General features: G+C 47.3%; 1 protein-coding gene across 3 annotated transcripts in view; it reads left to right on the top strand.

Annotated features, from left to right (window-relative positions):
• Positions 1–19431, top strand: part of NSD1 (nuclear receptor binding SET domain protein 1) — a 71259-nt gene that overhangs the window by 27254 nt on the left and 24574 nt on the right. For all 3 annotated transcript variants that reach the window (XM_068160807.1, XM_068160817.1, XM_068160797.1), the window contains exons 6-17: positions 1943–2064; positions 2211–2502; positions 6667–6776; positions 8249–8318; positions 8674–8792; positions 13500–13643; positions 14065–14188; positions 14703–14903; positions 16245–16424; positions 16727–16883; positions 17180–17385; positions 17948–18060. In XM_068160807.1, coding sequence (XP_068016908.1) covers positions 1943–2064; positions 2211–2502; positions 6667–6776; positions 8249–8318; positions 8674–8792; positions 13500–13643; positions 14065–14188; positions 14703–14903; positions 16245–16424; positions 16727–16883; positions 17180–17385; positions 17948–18060 — 1838 coding nt within the window. The remainder of the gene's footprint in view (positions 1–1942; positions 2065–2210; positions 2503–6666; positions 6777–8248; positions 8319–8673; positions 8793–13499; positions 13644–14064; positions 14189–14702; positions 14904–16244; positions 16425–16726; positions 16884–17179; positions 17386–17947; positions 18061–19431) is intronic.

Below are 19431 nucleotides of genomic sequence, written 5' to 3'. Positions count from 1 at the left end.
TCCTGGTGCTGCACATAGGGATGCTGCCCTAAATTGTGTGGGAGCCTTGCAGCACACCTGAAGCTTACCTGAACAGGTGTGCTGTAGGGAGACACCAGAGCCTCCACATATGAGGAGCTGTCTGGACTGCTGTGCTATCCCCAGTAAGCTGGTGTGAGTGAGTAAACCTCTAATGCTGTGAAAAGCCCATCTGTGGAAACTAGTCCTCCTTTTGTATCAGGCAAGGCCAGTTACATAAAAATTAGAGAGGGTGATGCTGGAAGTTAGACTAACTGCAGCTTACAGAGAAGTCCTCTCTGTTTGCTCATGCTTCAAGTTGCAGCTAATCCTCATGCACAGCAGGCAGCTTATGGGTGTAAGAAACCGCAACAGACTGCAGTACTAACTTTGTAGCTTCCACTGAGCTCAGACTACATAAACCCTTCATTGCAGTTGAATAGCAACACTGGGCATGTCTTTGCTACAAACTGTGGTGTGATTTCAAGTAAAAAAGGCGAAAATAAAGACTGGAATTTGCTGACACAAAATGTTTTTGTTAAAGAGTAGTTTTGTCAGGTATGTGATTGGCCAGTGAAAATCAAGACTGCATTTGGGATACTTGTGTAGGATTCACTTTGGGATAAAAAGTGGAGTTAAGCCAGCCCTTCTGACACAGTGCTGTTGTGCTCTGCTGCATGGCTTTGGGGCTCCAAGGAGTTGCCCAGTGAAGATACTCCTCCTGTAACTGGTTATGTGCTGAAACATGTATTTCACTCAGATACCTGTGCAGAGCATTGGTAGAAGCTGAAAATAGCTGCAAGTCAGAATGTTGCTCCTTCTCTTTTGGCCAAGTTTGGCTTTTTCATGCTTGTTTAACCACAAAGCCACAAGAAAGGGTAGCAACCTTGTCCAACATCCCTGTTCTGAAGTGTTGCCTTGGAATGCTTCCTTATAAAACATTTCCATTTTAAAGCAGCGGCAGCCACCTTCTACAGGTGAAAAGAAGCAAAGAGAATCTTCACTTTTTGTTCCTAAACTTCCAGAAAACCAAAAATGCTTCCATGACTAGCAGGAGTGTTTTGATTACTTTATTTAATACATTTGAAAACTGGAAAAGGGGAAGAGTGAGATGTATCATGGGAAGTCAGAAAAAGGCATCAACTTGCATCATCTTGCCTTTGCAGCTTGGAGTAGAGATGCTGTAGACTATCAGGGCTTGCCACGTGTTGGGATGTTGAGGCGGTGTGGTGTGGGTGGTTAGGTTTGGATCAAGGAAATACCTGTTACCAGGTTTCCCTTGCAGTGGTGCAGCATTGTGCAAACACAGAGGCACACGAGCCCTGCGGAGCTTGCAGTCACTGGCGAGGACTGTTCGCTCCCTGATCTGATTGTGGACTCTATTGTCAGGAAGCAAAGGCAATAAATGAGCTTGCAGGAGCAGATGGGGAATACAAGGCTCTGTATATACAAAGATATGTTATGGAGGGTGGGAAGGGAAGGAGTTCAGTTTGTGTTACTAGTGACAACAGCTGTGTTAAGCAGTGTTTTCCTTGGCCCCTGCACTAAAACCAAAGGAGTTTTGGGTTTGCAAAAGTAGTATGATGAGTTGCTAATGGTCTTAGGCTTTGATAGAAATATTGCAAGGAGGTTAGGTGCAGCTGGTCTAGGGAGATATTGGGGGAAATTCTAGGAGCCCCTTGGTTAGATATGTAATGTTTCTCCACGTATTTAACTCCTTGAAGTTCCTTAAACCCTTGAAAATCACACCTGCCATGTCAGGATTATGGAAAACAGGAAGCTCAAAAATGGTAAGGCTGTATCAAAGAGAAGTATTAGGGTTCTTCCTACTGGCTGCCTCTGGAAGAGAAGGGCAGGAACAGCTACTGTCTACGGATGATGGGGAGAACTTTATCTTGTGATTGCCTCAGAAACACAGCCTTGAAGTTGCTTTCCTTTTTCTTAGCACATTCAGAGAGGAAGCGCCTTAGAAAGCCAAGCAAACGGCTTCTGGAATATGCAGAAGAATATGATCACTTATTTGCACCCAAGAAAAAATCAAAGAAGGGCCAAGAGCAATTGCAAAAGGTGGGTCAAAGCTGATGTGCTCTTCGTAGCTATTACTCTGGGGCTCTGGTCTGCAGGCTTTTAATGCATTCTTGCTGACTGAGTGTTCTTGCAGCGTGCAGTACTATACAGGATGAATGTTTTCACTATCATATTTTGTATGCTAGGTGAATTCTGTGGCGAGGTCTGAATTTGAAGGAGGTCTTCCTGCACAATGCAGTCCTGACAGAGATGCCCAGCGGGAGACAAGTCCTTTGGTTTCAACTCCATCTTCAACCAAAGAGTCCCCTCCCATCCTTGAAGCGGAGCGCCCCTTCTCAGAACTAGGATCCTGTTCTGCTGATCCCGCTGATCAGCTTGTAGAACAACCTTCAGATTGCCCAGAACTGGTGCTGTCTTCCTCAGATGCTTCTGAAGCTTCTGCTTCTCCAGATGCAGAAGAGAGATTTCTGAAATCAGGTAAGAAGGAGGTTGTGTGGTCCTGCTCCTGTAGGTGAACATATCATAAGTTCAGTGGAAGTTGTTGCTTCAGTCAGCGTGAAAAAGTTAGTAGATGTTAGCTGTTTGGTTTCACTTTACTTCATTCAATGACAATTCCTGGTGCTGGGAATGAAGACAGGATAGGTGCAGCAGCTGAGTCACAGTGAGCTGGATAATCACACTTAAACTAATAGTTTTCTGTTGTGTCTTATGGTCTTCCTAAGGTCCTGGTGCTGAATACCCTTTTGTCTAGATGACAGAACTCCTAAGGTCTTCAACTCCTTGCCGTCTGTGCTTGCAAACACTTGTGTTCCTTTAGCTTGAAAGTCTCTTGCTCTTGTTAAAACCCTTGGATGACCACCAGCCATGCTGAGGTTTTACATGAAGTCTGGTCTGCATAGTTTGTGGGATGTAGGGTGATGTTTTCCTTTCCTAGGGAATTGAAGCACAGAAATTCCTCTGAAGAAGCTTCTTTCTCTTAAACGTTCTAAGCATCTGTAGAAACTGTCAGAAACTCACATTAGCAGCGAGCCAGGGCCTTAGCTTTCAGTACAGCCCAGTATAAAAAGTGGCAATGTGGTCTGATGAGCCTTCCCCCTTTCCAGCAGAGTCAGTATCAGGATCTGCTTTGTTGTATTGTCATTCTCTAGAGTTAGAGAGGATTTTGGAAGGGAAAACTATGGATGTGACCCTGAGATTGGAGATGCAGGAGAATAGTAACAGGGTGCAGCAGTGGGAGTGAACATCCAGTATAGTATTCAGAGGTTGCATGGCTCTTCCCTTTCCTGAGAAAAATCACCTCTTGCTCAAGTGCACAGGTCCCAAGCTGTGGGTAGAGCTTTGCACTGAGAATGATGCCATGTTGCTGTTTGGCAAGAGCGCTGCTCGGGTCCGGTACTGGGACCCACGTGCTTGAGCTGAGAGGTGCTTTATTTTGGTTTCTTTTGTGGGCTTTTTGGGGTGGGAGGACTTCAGCAGACAGCAAGGACTGGCAGGGTCGTCTGCTCACGTACCTGCTCGAGAGGGTGACGTCAGCCACGGGAAATTTAAAGGAGGCAGAGCAAAGCCTCCCGACTGCCATTTGGCAGGAGAGCCTTCTGGCAGGATTGCAGCTAGCAGCGTGTGCCGGGTCAGCTGACAGAGTGCTGAAGCCTCTGTGGTAGCTTGGGCAAAATATAGTAGTCAGGTGGAATATATATATTTAACAACAAACAATAAAACCCCCTAAACTTAATTTCACCTCCCTGGAGAGATCCAGCCATGGTAATGACTTGACCGAAGGCTACTAGAAAAACGGTAGGTACCCAGACAGAGCCAGTGCACAAGCATGCAGGTGTCTGGGCTGCTAGCTGCAGAGAGTGCTGGAGTCTGGCACTTGGAATGGAGAGTGAAGGAGAAAACACCTGTGTGAGGTGTGACCAAGTGAATAACCTCCTCCATCTGTGGGGCGAGCTAAAGGATGGAGTATCAAGGCTCAGGACTATAAGGGAATGCGAAAGGGAGTTAGGTATGTGGGAGCAGGCTTTACAGACCTCTCCTGTTGAGGGAGGCATCCCTGGAAGCAGGGGGGAATGGATACAGGTCCCTGTTAGGAGGAGCTTGGGGAGTCCATCCCGGCCCTCTTCAACTCCCCAGTTGCCCTTGCACAGTAGGTATGAGGCCCTGCAGGTTGAGGGCAATGTGGACAAGAAGACAGAAGAGGAACCATCTGAGGGGATGCGTAAAGTGAATCGGTCCCCATCAACCATCAGGACTAGTGCCATAAAGAAAAAGAAGAGTGCAGTCGGTGGTGGTGACTCTCTCCTGAAGGGAACAGAGGGTCCTATATGTTGTCCTGACCCATCCCACAGGGAAGTCTGCTGCCTGCCTGGGTAAGAGACATCACTAGGAGACTACCAAAGCTAATTCAGCCCTCTGACTATTACCCATTGCTGGTAATTAAAGCTGGAAGCAATGAGATTGATAAGAAGGGCACCCGGACAATCAAAAAGGAATTCAAGGCCCTTGGACAATTGATTGATGGGGCAGGATCTCTAGTAGTGTTCTGCTCAGTTCCCTCAGTGGCAGGGGTGTACACTGAAAGGAACAGGAGAACCCATGGCATCAACAAACAGCTCAAGGGATGGTGCCAGCAGCAGAGCTTTGGGTTCTTTGATCAAGGGGCAACTTTTACCACATCTGACCTGCTGGACCTAGCTGGGGTGAATCTATCTAGAAAAGGCCAGAGGGCTCTAGCACTAAAGTTGGCAGGGCTCATTGGGAGGGCTTTAAACTAGATTTGAAGGGGGTAGGTGATGAAACCAGTCTCCCTGGAGAGGAGAAAGAGGTATATAGAGTTAGTTGAGAAATCAGCAGCCCAGCTGAAGTGCAGGTACACCAATGCACGCAGTATGGGTAGCAAACAAGAGGAACTGGAAGTCTTGGTTCACCAGGAAAACTATGATGTAGTTGCCATTACAGAAACACGGTGGGATGATTCACACAATTGCATTACTGCACTGGATGGTTACAACCTCTTCAGGCGAGACAGGCGAGGGAGAAGAGGAGGAGGGATGGCCCTGTGTATTAGGGAATCTCTTGATGCCACAAAACTTGGGGTAAGGGATGGAAGGATTGAGTGCCTGTGAGTTAAAATCAGGGGAGGTCTAACAAAACTGACATCCTGGTTGGGGTCTGTTACAGACCACCCAACCCAGATGAAGATTTTGATGAAATATTCTATAAGCAACTGGAGGCTGTCTCAAGGTCATCAGACCTTGTCCTTGTGGGTGACTTTAATCTGCCAGACAGCTGCTGGGAACTTAGCAGTGAGGAGGCAGTCCAGAAGGTTCTTAGAGTGTATGGAGGGCAGCTTGATGCAGCTGTTAAGTGAGTCTACCAGGGGTCAGGCTGTGCTTGACCTGCTGTTCTCAAATAGAGAAGGGCTGGTGGGAGATGTGATGGTAGGAGGCTGTCTAGGGTGCAGTGACCATGAGATAGGGGAGTTTTCAATATTAAATCTGTGCTGTGTCAGGAACTGACTGGAGGGCCGAGCCCAGAGAGTGGTGGTGTATGGTGCCACATCCAGCTGGCGGCCAGTCACCAGTGGTGTCCCCCAGGGATCAGTGCTGGGCCCAATCCTATTCAGTATCTTTATTGATGATCTAGATGAGGGGATTGAGTCCCCCATTAGTAAGTTTGCAGATGACACCGGGTTGGGAGCAGGTGTTGATCTGTTAGAGGGTAGAAGGGCTCCGCAGAAGGACCTTGACAGGCTGGACAGATGGGTGGAGTCACCATCCCTGGAGGTGTTCAGAAAAGGACTGGACGTGGCACTTGAAGCCATGGTTTAGTTAGTCATGAGGTGTTGGGTGACAGGTTGGACTTGATGATCTCTGAGGTCTTTTCCAACCTTATTGATTCTACGATTCTATGATTCTATGTTCTCCCTCCATTAGGTGTGTGATGCTTAAGGAGTGCACGGAGGGGTGTGTGTCACAGAAAGGACACGAGGCTGATAAAGCAAGCAGATGAGCAGGGTATGGTGGGCAGCAGTCTGTTTCTGAGGAGTGTTTGCTCTCATAGCACTTGAACTGTATGCTGTTGCCAAAATTACTGTGGATGAATCGAGCTCTAGCAACTTGTTGCTTCCTGAATGCCAGCAAAAAGTTTAAATAGGAAATGTTGCTGGTTACAGCTGGTTTGTTTGGGGGCTGTCTTTCCTCAGGTAGTGTTAACCAGGAGCATGCCCTTTTGCCTGTTTACTATGCATAACGTGAATGCTGGTGGGAGTGGTACGGGAGTGGAGGCGGGGCTGTGTATGTCAGTGGTGGGACTGGTTCATACCACATCAAAGTGACTGGGAAATTATGATCTAAAACTGGCCTGCCAGGATGTGTTAGTTGCTGGCATTGACTTCATAGTTTCACTTCTGTGGGTGGATTTTTGTATTACTTGTCAAGGTGTGCCTGAAGGTCATGGCAGATCGTGGTCTGTTTTTATGGAAGCGGTACAGAAATGGGTAATTGGCATTTCTGCCCAATGAGCTTATGATCCCAAAGAGAGGGTGAAGCAGGTTGTTTTGAACTTTTCTTTGGTATTTGCTTGATAGTCTTGGTCTGATTGAAAAGAAAACCCCCATTCATCTGAAGAGTTTCATTGCAGGAAACTTTGAAAGCAAGCGTCAGCGGAAGCCCACGAAAAAGCTCTTGGAATCCAACGATTTGGACACTGCCTTTATGCCAAAGAAGGAGGAGTGGACTCCCCCAAAGAAGGTACTTTCCTGCCAGCTCTTTGAAAACCAGACAGTAAACACCTAGACAGCAAGACTGCTGAATGAGACATGCTGCAGTGGGCTGTGCTTTTGGTGTTTGTTGGCTGTGGGTCAGGAGCAAAGGTCCATCCTTCCCAAAGATATGCTGGTTTCTGTGTTTTGATGAGGAAAAAACTGCTGAATACAGATGTGTTCCCTACCCCTCTCCACTTGTAATGGAGATTGGGTAGTTTGGGCTGTAAAATACCCTATTTTCATTGATTTATATGGAAAAGGAGTCATCTGGATGCTGACTGGGAAGGTGTGAACAAAAAGGTTCTGTTCAGAGGCTTTCTGTCGCTGTTACATTGCAACATAGCTTGAACTTGAACCTAAGGCTTTTGTCTTTTCCAATCAGATTTCTTCTGAGCAGCATTTCCTTTGTTTCCTATTGAATGGTACTTCTAAGTGCAGAGCTTGTAGTAGGATGGAGGCTTGAGTTCTGTCACATGTGATACACTCTGCTGATTTTTAAAGAACATGCTGCTCCTCTCCACTGAAGATGTCTCCTATGAAGACAGGCTGAGAGTTGGGGTTGTTCATCCTGAAGAAGAGAAGGTTCCTGGGAGACCTTAGAGTGATCCTCCAGTGTCTGAAGGGGGTGTAATAAAAAAGCTGGGGGGAGGGGACTTTTTAGAAAGGCATGCAGCAGCAGGGACAAGGGGCAATGGTTTTAAGCTGGAGAAGGGCAGATTTAGATTGGACATTAGGAAGAAGTCTTTACTATGAGGATATTGGAACAGATTGTCCAGGGAGGTGGTGGAGGCCCCATCCCTGGAGACGTTCAAGGTCAGGTTTGGGGCTCTGTGCAATCTGATCTAGTTAACGATGTCCCTGCTTATTGCAGGGCTAGATGACCTTGAAAAGCCCCTTCCAAACCAGTGCATTCTATGAAATATTCAATGACATGGTTTGGGAGAAAGCAACTTTGAAAGAATTCTCATGTGGTGGACCTGCACAAGACTTGTTGACACCGTTTCTAAGATTGATGAATAACACTTTTCCTCCTTTCCTTTTTCTCTCTCTGTGAGGCGAGAGTCTTAATACAGTTATCATGGTTGCAGTAATGCAGAGGCCAGCGTCATTCAGTCTTGAGGTCCGTATAAATGTAAAGCAAGAAGAGAGTCTCTGTTCCCAGCAGCTTACAGAATGTTAGCAGCTTTTCTGGGAGAGCTCAGGAAACAGTGGGTGATGCTGGTGATCACAAGGCGCAGCAGACTCGTGTTCCTCCCTGCCTAGAACCTGACTTTTTCATGTGGGATCTGTCACACAAGCAACACAAATGTTTTTCTCTTTAAGTCTCTAATCAATGACAAATTAATGACCTGATCTTTCAGTAAGTTACATGTTGCACTCATTCATAAAGGCTCTGAGTGGCTGAGCAGTGTGCATCTCTAGTTTGCATCTGATGACTTGACTCTTGTGAATTTGCAGGGTGTTGGCCCTTCGGAGAGTGACAGTTCTGAGCTCTACTCGCCAGCCCACTTCTCAGATCTGGCAGAAGGTAAGTGAAGGCAGGGCTGTGGGGGTAGATTGCTGCTGACATTTGGACCAATGTTTGTGGCTTTATGTGTGTAAGGGCTGACGTGACCTGGGCTCTCGCTGCTCTCAGCTGAGGCAGTGGCAGAAGAAATAAGTACTGAGCTTGCTCACCCCAGGTACTGTTACGTCTTTGATTTATCTATGGAAAGTGAAGATGATATTTGTGTCTCAGGCTGGGTGCTTGAAGGAAACTCCTCAGCACAGATGCTGTTACCCTGTCTTTTGCCTGGTGACGTGTGTAGAACCTGCTGGTGGTACCTGTAGAGAGGAAGTTCTTTCTGGCTGTTTCTTGAAGCGGTCTTTCTGCTGTGTCCCAGCCTCTGAAAAGCTCTTGGAGAAGCAGCGGAAGCGGAAGCGACAGCGTCACCCCTCTGCTGCAGTGCACCCCAAAAAGGAGAGGAATGAGATGCGGCTGAGGGTCACCACACACTCGGAGGTACTTCTGGGTCTTCCTACATGTTGTTATCCCTGTAACTTGCCTGCTGCTTCCCAGGGTACTTTCAGAGCTCCAGCCAGGTCATCTTTGGCTGGCTGACATGGCCGTTGAGTCTGTCCCATTGATGCAGTTGCATGAACTGGAGTTGAAGCTGAAGATACTACTTTGATTTAGTAGCTGTGTTGGTGACTGCTTAACTTGGGCCCAGCTTTTGAGCTGCTACTCAGCTAATTCTCCAGGAAGAGGCTGTTCTGATCTGTTGGAACCAGGTTTTATCTGGCATTGCATTTCAGAAAGTCCAACTGCTGTAAGAGATCTTCTCTGATGGTGGTGGGAATACTGCACTTTCACACAGCAGTATGTAGCACAAGTGCTAGACAGTGGATTTAACCCCTTCTTCCACTTGCCCCTGCTTGCCAGAGTGAGCTAAGAACCATGTTGGAGGGGATGGTGGGGAGTGTCTGTGACTGCTCACAGGAGCCTCTGATTACATTCTGCTATCCAGCAGAAAGAGATCACTGGGGCAATTTGCTTCTGCATCCCAGCAGAGTTGGTGTGCAAGTATCTCTGACAAGCACATTTTGCCTTTTAGGAATGAGCCAGGTATCACCCAAGTGTAGGGGAAGCAAGACTTTTCCTGGGAGAGGCGGGACACCTCTGGGCCTCTCACCATCGCCTCTCACTTCCAGTGGCCCAGGTTCAGCAGCAGGCTGTTCTGTCAGGATAGTCAGTATGTATTTCAGGAGCCAATTATAGATATATATTGTTATATTTGTTGTTGTTACACAGCTTCCAGGAGAGCACAAACCTCATGCCTCTAAGCAGTGCCAGGCAGCCTGCTGTTACTGCTTTTGCAAAAGGGCATTTCTGATGGGGGTGATAAAGTGGGGAAATACCCCAGGCCATTCAAGCCTTCCTTTGATGGTTGGTGATCCTTCTGAAGTGTGCTCATCTGGAATCATGTTTCAAAGAAGCCTATACAAATATCTGTGCCAATGCTGGGGGGCAGTTAACATTGTCTGCTGTTAGTTACTCCCTGAGAGGCTTGGCTCATCTCTGAGCCAGCAAATTCTCTGTGAGTCTTCTATAGGGTAGAAAAGAGGGAGAAATTCAGAGCAGCAAAGCAGCCAGGCCATGGCTCTGAATCCTGCACTTTGCTGTTCAGGGTAGACAAAGCCCAGGGAGTCTTAATTGCTTCCCACCTTAGATGTCTGTGTTGAATACCTGAAGTTAGGTATGGTAAGCCATGCAAAAAAAAAGTTAAACCACATCAGTGCTCAACATCTTTTGCCAGTATCCATTTCTTGAGCCACTGAGGTGAGTGTGTTCAACCCTTGGCTCAGGTGAGTGCATGAGTACTGGTGAGTATTGTGCTGTGGAGATGCAGTTGTGCTCTCATGTGGAATTTGGACCACAGTGGTCCCTTAGTGATTTTCCACAGACCAGTCAAAGAACTCTGCTTTGTGTTGAACAGTGCTAGAACAAATAGATGGTCTGATGATACAGCACAGTGAAGCCTCACATCCAGCTGCTTGTAGAGGAAGAGATTTGCCTGGGCTAAAACTAAGCAGCCAGTTTGTGGAGCCAGGAGTGCAATCTTACAACACTGGGGCAGCAAGAGAGAGAGAAGGGGATGGAAAATGCTGTTAAAATGGTTGTCAAGGTTGCGAGCCAAGGTCAGGCCAGGCTTTTGAGGATGTGCCAGATACAGCAGCAGAGAGAGCTCTGGAGGAAGACCCACCCTCTGTAGGAGGTATGTAGTTTTGCAGCATTCATGGTAGGTAGGGTAAGGAAGGGGAGCAGTGTGACAGGTTGAGTGGTGGCCTTGAATAGTGACCTTCCTGGCTCCCCAGCATGAGTGCCTGGGCTTACCCATTGTGCCTTGCTCTAGCATTTCCTTCTCTGTGGTTCTGGGAGCATCATTTAAAATAAGGCAAAGATCCTGTGTGTGAAATGTGCAGATTGCCTGGCTGTGTGGAACCAGGTGGAATGGGGTTAGGCTGAAAGAACAGGGTGAGAGTGTGCTGTGCCACACTGGGCAGTGTGGGCCCACTTGTTGAGGTAGCATTGCTGCTGTGAATGCTTTCACATCTGGAGAGGAAGTTACTGATTATATGACTTCTAGATTTTAGTCTCCTGTTCCAGTAACACGTGAAACTTGGCCATCAAGTTTCAAACCAAGGTGTTGTAGCAGCCATGGTAGAAAACAGTCACAAGGATGGAAAGATCAACTGGTTCTAAATTCCTCATACCTTTGTAGCAAATTTGAGTATGTGTCCCTTGGCTTCCAAAACACTTACCTGTCACTGACCACAGTACATCACCCTGCCCCTCCTGATCTCAGTGGCCACAAGAGGTGCAGAGCTCACTTTGTGTCTGTAACGCTGAGGCTCCAGTGTGAGCAGAAGCTACAGCTAGTGTTATTTGCCCATATCAGTAGCTGTTTAACACTGCTCTTGTCCTGCATTACAGTGACCTATGCAAGCCTGGGGTCACTGCTGAGCAGAAGGAACACCACCTATGCAGGAATAGGAAGAGCTGAGCTCTACTAGTAGAGTCCTTGGAGCACTGGTTGCTAGTGCTGCTCCTAGAGTGTTCCAGGAGCAAGTGCTGGGGCAAGAGGGCTGCTGTACAGCAGAGCTCTGTAAGTCCTAGCAGAAACACAGCTGCAGAAGCATCGTAGCACCTAGCTTGAGAAGCTGCTGTTGCACATGGAGGTGAATGTGACTGTTGTCTTAGATGGTCTTTTTGCCAGTGCTTTGGAGACCTTTGTCTTCCCTCTGCTAGGGCTTTGTGGCAAGGTAGCAGCAGCTTAGGTGCTCATCATCAGTATTCCCACAGGCTGCTTTGCTGCCAGCCTTCCAGCAAGGGTGTGATGGTAGTCTGTCAGGCTGTGCACCCTATGGTGTGCTGGACCAGCAGTAGTCTGTATCTGGGACTTTTTTGTGTGTGCTGAATAAAGGCAATTAATAGCTTTCATCTCTGTACTGTGTGTTTTAATAGACAATCAGTGTACCTGTGCATCACTGCTCCACAGAACTCAGGTGGCTTTGAAATGTCTGTAAGTAAAAGGACACTGTTGCAATTCAGGAATGAAAAAAACCTCACTCCACTAGGCCAAGGAAGAAATGGTTATCTGACCACAATGCCAGGTCCAGGCTCTTCCAACTTCAAACCTCAGGAAAGCTTGGTCTTTATTTTGCCCAGACTGATGATGTGTTCAGAGGGCATTCAGTTGAGCTTACAAGCTTTAGTATCACCGCTGAGGCTCTGCCATAAAGAGAATGGTGCAAAGCTCCCTCTCGTGTTCGTTAGCTGGACACCTGGCACCAAGCAGGCTTTGAAGATATGAGAGCGATGGCTGCTGCTCCTTCCAGCAGTTTGAATTTCACACAAGGTTTCTTCAGGTGTACAGTTCATGTCTGGACATACACTAGGTATGACTTGGTGACTCAAGGAGGAGCTGGCAACTAGCTGCAATGAGCTGAGCCCTTAAAAAATGGCAGAATCCTTAAAATGTTCTTGCTCAAGGCACTTACCTGAAGGCATCACACTTCTGTGCAGCATGAATGGCTGTTAAGATTACCCACTCTGGAGTGGCAGCTGGGACTGGTGAGACACTGAAGTGTTGCCTAGACTGTGCCCAAGAGGCCTGGAAGCTGGGGGGTTGGCATTTCTTAGCTCCTAGTTGCCCATCTTGACAAAAGTCAGGGCAGAGCTGCCATGTGCAGCTCCAGAACCGAAACAAGTGTCTCTAGGGTACTTGCCTCTCTCCTGTCCTCTAACAGTGTCTGGGCAGGTCCAGTGGACACACTGGAAGGAGTTCTTCCACCTTGGGAAGCTTTATGGCAGGATCCCTCACTTGGTCAGTGAGGGTGCAGTTGGGCCTTTATCATTTGAAGCCCATCTTCTCAGCAGGATGCTCTTCCACCAATAGGTGTTGTGGTCAGTGCTGTGATACTTGGATGGATGCTTATGGTGTAAGTGCTCTTCTGCACTGTTCACTGTGTTATTGACCAACTTGTTCATGCTAACACAGGATCTGAATAATTATGGGCCTGTATTTTACATGGGTTAGGACAGAGGCAAGTCTGGGGCAATGTCGAATCGTAGAATCAATAAGGTTGGAAAAGACCTCAGAGATCATCAAGTCCAACCTGTCACCCAACACCTCATGACTAACTAAACCATGGCTTCAAGTGCCACGTCCAATCCTTTTCTGAACACCTCCAGGGATGGTGACTCCACCCATCTGTCCAGCCTGTCAAGGTCCCTCTGCAGAGCCCTTCTACCCTCTGTCTGGTTCACTACTGGATGACATCAGTAAAAATAATTTGCAGTTTCTCATTCCCATTTCCGGTGCAATTAGACACCAGCATGCAGGATGCTTCAGACTGTTGCAGCCTACCTGATTTGTTTCTGTGCAGGACAACATCTTTTTTTCCAAGTCATGGTTCCTTCCTCAGAGGGGTTAGCACAGGAAAATTAGTGTTGAATGTATATTTTAAAATAACCTGGTAAACTAAGATGTATTGCTGCTTCTTTCTTGTAAGTGTTTTGGTGGAACTATATATGGGGGATGTTGTTTCCACAGTGGGTAACACACAGACCCAGCTGCCAAACATTCTGTGCTCAACAGCTGAAATTGCAGTTTCCAGGTCAGGACAGGAACTGCTGACAGCTCTGACTTTGGATTTCTGTTTTAAGGGGGAGGCACTGGTTCATGGGACTGCTGTAAGCCCCAAAGAGGGTAACGAAGAGGGGTCAGAGAACGACCATGGAGTGCCTTCGTCTAAAAAGATGCAGGGGGAGCGTGGAGGAGGAGCAGCTCTCAAGGAGAACGTGTGTCAGGTAGAGTCCATGAAGCAAGCTCTTTGAAACTTTACCACTGTAAAGTGTTTTCTGTAAGTCCTGGGATACACTAGCCCCCCAGATATGCCCAGGTAGCCTCAAGGTGCTTGTTGTAGAATTAACAAGCTTTTTGTGCTCTCAGCTGAGCCCCTCTTCTGAGATTGCTTCTCCTGCTAAAATTCACAGATGTTAGGGTGATGTGACCAGCCTAGGATTAATTTTAGCTGATAATGTGGTAGCAAGGACTGGATGGCAAATGGCAGTGGCCATACACAAACCACCTGAATTAATTGACACAAGAACTTAGCATTTTTCTGCAGAAGTCTGTTACCAGTCTTGGCTGGCACATGGGTTGTTGCTGTCTGGGATGAGCTGGGGAAGGAGGTGGCTTGGAGCTGAAATTGTGCTGCTTTCCCTGCAGATCTGCGAGAAGCCAGGGGAGTTGCTGCTGTGTGAGTCTCAGTGCTGTGGTGCTTTCCACCTACAGTGCCTTGGGCTCTCCGAGATGCCAAAGGGCAAATTCATCTGCAATGAGTGTTCCACAGGTATGGCAGCTTTCATGAGTGCAGGACAGGGTGCTTGCTGCGTGTTTGCCTGGTGCTGCTTTGCTGGAGTGATGTGCCTGCAGTGGGGCTGCTAACTACTTCTCAGTTCTCTGTTTAGTTGGCGTTTGGTAATTCTTACTGTTGGTTCAGAAATGTGGGTAGTGTCCAGGATCTGGTGGGAAGGAGAAGGGAAATTCTTACCTGGATTTATGGAAAGAGGGCTGGTGGGGAGGATGAGTGGAACAGGCTAGAAAAGAGGGGAATGTCTTCAGTAAGGTTGTCAGGTTTTGGTTTTCTTCTTCTATTTTCCTGGTCTGCAATCACAACTATAATATTTCTTTTCAACCTAGAGCTTTATTGCAGCTGCAGGCAAAACCAGCCTGCTGCAGAGAGCTCTGGGATGGCACAGCAGGTTGGGAAGGTGTGCTGTGCTTATACACAGCCTGATGATAGGGTCAGGTCTTCATTTAGCCCTTCTGTGTGACTGCTGTTCCATCTGCTGCTCTTGCTCCAGGGGTCCATACCTGCTTTGTATGCAAGACCTGCGGGGAAGATGTGAAACGGTGCTTGCTGCCCCTCTGTGGGAAGTATTACCACGAAGCCTGCATACAGAAGTACCCCCCCACAGTCATGCAGAACAAGGGCTTCCGATGCTCCCTGCACATCTGCATGACTTGTCATGCTGCTAACCCAGCAAACATCTCTGCCTCTAAAGGTACCAAAACCTTCTCTGGTGATCTAGGGGATGCAGTTAGAAGCATTGTCTTTATTTCCTGTCCACTGTTCTTCATGTTGATACTCTGTCCTTGCCACAGTGCTTGCTGTGGGAATAGCTTTTCTTGGGAGTGGACAGGGGTGGCCTCGGTATGCAAAGTGGTTGCTCATCAGCACTCCTGATGGTCAGACATGGCAGCTGAAGTGTTGTCTGTCCAGACTCCTGGATGCCTGCACGTCTGGTGATGCCACATGCCTCTCTGGAATTCTGAATAAGTCTGTGGAGCAGTATGGGCACTCTGATGCTTTTCCTACCTGCCTTTGACTGTGCCAGTGCTACAGACAGTGCCTGTTTAGCAGCACTGACTATTAAGGCTGTGGCCTAGAGGACAGTGTAGTGAAAACCATGATGCTGTTCTTTTTTAATAGTGCAAATTCTTATCTTGTCATAGTGACACCCTTGGGCTAAGTGTCTCAGGCCAATATTTGTTTGGGCTGTTTGCAGCCATACCTTGACCTTTATCTCATGTGATTAAACTTAAAACTTTCATGTGATTTCCTTGTATATTTGCTTCTAAAACTGCCTTTCTTTATATCCTTTATCTTAAGGCAAGTGATAATAAGACCAGCTCTGTTGTTGTTCTTAGAGTGTGTATTGAAATTGTTACAGTTGTCCACTTCCCCACTGAATGGTTACATTATGTCTCTCTGATTGTTGCTTCACAGTGGTCAGACTTACTCCTTTCTTCCCATCTCCTTTCTCTGTTTATAGTCTCCTGTGGGAAACTGAAAGCAGGCTCTCAAAAACCTTGGATAAATTAGGCCTGTAGGCAATTCTGAATTCTGCCTTCTGGAATTTCTGGGTAAAATCTGATAAAACAGAGAGACAAATGCTGATGTCTTCAGAAGCTGCACGGATTGGTTTCATTATGTGCAGCTAACCACTTGGAACACCCCCTCTGTAATTACTGTCTGAGCTGATTTACTAATTATTTGTGTATGATAGGAAGCAGTCCCAGTCTGTGAACTCTTGAACTGTCTCTGCACAGCACGCAGGAGGCTTTTCACTTCTAAATAACTCAATTATTTTTATATTTATATACAAATCTTACCTACTAAATGTATTTATAATTACATATAGAGGTGTACTAAATCATTTAATAGGAACCCATCGAGTAGGTCATGGGTGGTGGCCAGAAAATAAAAGCCGGTTTCTTTTTCCAAAGGTCACCTATGGTTTCTTGTTCTGAGCTTGGGTATCAATAGAGGGTAGTGTTGTCAGGAAACAAGAAGTCATCCTCCAGTAGAGGTTCACTGTGTTCCTGATACCTTCTGATGCCAGGTCGCTTGATGCGCTGCGTGCGGTGCCCGGTTGCCTACCACTCCAACGACTTCTGCCTTGCTGCCGGCTCCGTGGTCCTCGCCTCCAACAGCATCATCTGCCCCAATCACTTCACTGCACGGAGGGGCTGCCGCAACCACGAGCACGTCAACGTCAGCTGGTGCTTCGTCTGCTCGGAAGGTGAGGTGGTTTATGCCAGGGAATGCCCTCACAAGAAGTCATTAGAGCAGGCAGAAGCTTTGTCTGTCCAGAACGTGCCAGTCAGAACCACAGAGAACAGATTGCCTTCCTATTCAGCCCCATTCAAGTCCAATGTCAGGCTAGGACATTTTCTCAGAAGGGTTCTTTTTGCATCGTGAGAGGGGTGCAACTTTTGAGAGAGGTTCACAGAGGAGCCTCTTGCCCTTTTCTCAGCTGTCCTGTCTGGAAGTGTGGAGTCCAAGGCTCCCGCATAGTGACTGATGAATTCCTCTTCTTTGCAGGGGGCAGCCTTTTATGCTGTGAGTCGTGCCCGGCTGCGTTTCACCGTGAGTGTCTAAACATTGAGATGCCAGAGGGAAGCTGGTATTGTAATGATTGCAAGGCAGGCAAAAAGCCACACTACAAGGAAGTAGTCTGGGTGAAAGTTGGGCGCTACAGGTAGGTGAAGGTAGAACACACTTGTCCCCATCCTTTCTTCATGCAGTGCTCATGGTGGTTGGGGTGAGAAGCTGCTCCCCTCTGCAGGGTACAGTGCAGCAGCCTCTGGCATTTTTGCATGCATGTAATAGTTGGTCAAATGCATGCTCTTCTCCTTCAGAAACCTCTTGTCTTCCCACCAGACATGCTGGTAGCCCTCACACACATTTTCCCCTTGTCATCATCAGTAGAATACATCTTGAGGTTTATGGAAGCAAGGAAGCCAAAGATTTCATCTGCCCTTCCCTGTGTTGCAGGTGGTGGCCAGCTGAGATTTGCCATCCTAGGACAATTCCTGTCAACATCCAGAAAATGAAACATGACATTGGCGAATTCCCTGTGCTGTTCTTTGGCTCCAAGGATTACCTGTGGACCCACCAGGCCCGAGTGTTCCCTTACATGGAAGGTGATGTCAGCAGCAAAGACAAGATGGGGAAGGGCGTGGATGGCATATACAAGAAAGGTAACTTGTCTTTGTCTAGGGAGATAAATCTTTTTCTGTTCATTCCCATTTGGAGAAGTGGCATTCTTGTAACAGAGAAGCATGTCTTCTTGTAGCTAAAGTGAAGTTAAAGTTGTAGACTGAGCTGCTGCTTATCTATCATAGAGAGTGTTTGTTGGTTTGACTCCCAGAGAGGGAGAAGGGTGCACAGATCTCGAATGCTTTTCCAGCTCTGATATCCAAGTGAGCTGCTGCTTTGTCAGTTTCCCTGTATCCACAGTCTTTACCTGTGTATGAAAATGTACTTGGGAGTTGTGAATATGGCTGTCTGAAACCTCTGCCCAAAACCATGAAAGTTAGCTGACAGTTTGGATGCTTCGTCTCACCCACAAACAGTTCCCTTCCTATAGCTCTCAAGACTGCCCTGGCCTTTTCTTCATCCCTCTGTAGTGAACCTTTGCCTCTGGTGTACATGGTCAGGGAGGTTTGCTGGTGGAGCTGTGAGCATTGGGTGGATGCTGGCAGCCCAGCTCCGTTTGAGCAGAAGGAGTTCCATTGTAATGCAGCTTGTTCTCTCACTTAGCTCTTCAGGAAGCTGCAGTGAGATTTGAAGAATTGAAGGCACAAAAAGAATTAAGACAGCTCCAGGAAGACAAAAAGAATGACAAGAAACCTCCTCCCTACAAACACATCAAGGTGAGGGCAGGTGGATTTGGTAGGGGGTGGAAGAGAATTCTGAGCCGTTGGTGCAGGTGACTTATGTGTAATCAGAAATGTCTCTGCTGTTTGGGTGTCTGGCTACATTTCAAGGTTGTTTGGGGCCTCTGGGCATCTTGTCATCCTCCACAGACAGGATCCCTGTATGCGCAGAGCTGCACGAAAGCCAGAGACCAGTAGCAGAGGTATTCTGATTTACTGGGACAGATCTGGACATCTCTGTGCTGTTCTGTGTCTGAAAAAAGTCTATCTCTACCTTGAGGTCTGAGGGCAGGGTGGTGCATGACAGGAGATGGTCAGGATGTAGTGGAGCAGAGCTGTGTGGAGGATGGTAACCCCTGCTGTATCTTGTTTCATCTCATCTGTTTTATACATCTGTTTAGTCACCAACTGATACAGAAAGAAGTACTAAACAGATATGCAGGCTGGAATATTAGACATTTTACTGAGTTTTGGGGAACCATTAATGTTTAGGGCTGTTCTGAGATAGAATTGGAGCAGCTATAGCCCTAGAGGATGGATGTGACTTGAGAGGAGAGCTGGAGCCATGCTGGTGCATGTGCTTGAGATGTGGGTCTGGACTGCTTAGAAATTAAATGATTCAGGGACTTTTTCATTGGCTCTGTTTGCTCTTTCCCTTTTGTGTGTGACAAACTAGGAAGGCTTAACTGATTGCTGGCACAATTTGGTTCTAACAAGATTTCTAGGCAGGCAGGTGGTATCCTACATGAGTTACTGTACAGTGTAAAGAGTGCAGCTGAATGCTGTGGCAGCAGTGTGGGCCAGGCACATTTGAAGTAGCTCCTCATAGGTATTTTAAGCCTATCTCTGGTCACAGAATGCAGAAACTTGAGATGCAGTTTGGAGACTTCAAAAAACCCTTTTAATACAAATAATAACAATTATGGTCATTAGCCATGATACCTCTTCTGGGGCCTGGGTGCAAACTCTGTCTCTGTGAAAGCAAAACAGTTTCCAGCAGCATACGGTGGACTGCAGAAAGGTTCTGGGTGAAATGGCTGAGGCTGTCCACACCTGTCCTTCTAAGGATATCAGTACCTCAAGAGTCTACATCAAAGAGCACCAACACAAGAGGCTGCTGCAAAATACACTTGGGATCCTTTATCACATGAGGAATGTGCCTAGTCCGAGCAACGACCTGTTTTGGAACTGGTTTTGTACCAGCAGGGTCCTGGGGCATAGGATAGGCCTGCTGGGCATGCTTGCTTCAATATTCTGGTCACTTGGGGTGATAATGCCAGAGCTATCAACTGTCCCCCCAACCAGGGCACCTCTGTCTGCCCTGGTGGGATACTGTCCTAGTCCTGTGTGTCACTGTTAATGAGGTGA

The sequence above is a fragment of the Melanerpes formicivorus genome, unplaced genomic scaffold, assembly GCF_026170545.1.
Source record: "Melanerpes formicivorus ecotype bairdi unplaced genomic scaffold, bMelFor1.0.p_v2 SCAF_2, whole genome shotgun sequence".
Classification (NCBI taxonomy): Eukaryota; Metazoa; Chordata; class Aves; order Piciformes; family Picidae; genus Melanerpes; species Melanerpes formicivorus.
Note: the sequence above shows the minus strand (reverse complement) of the source record. Positions and strands in the feature narration are given on the sequence as shown.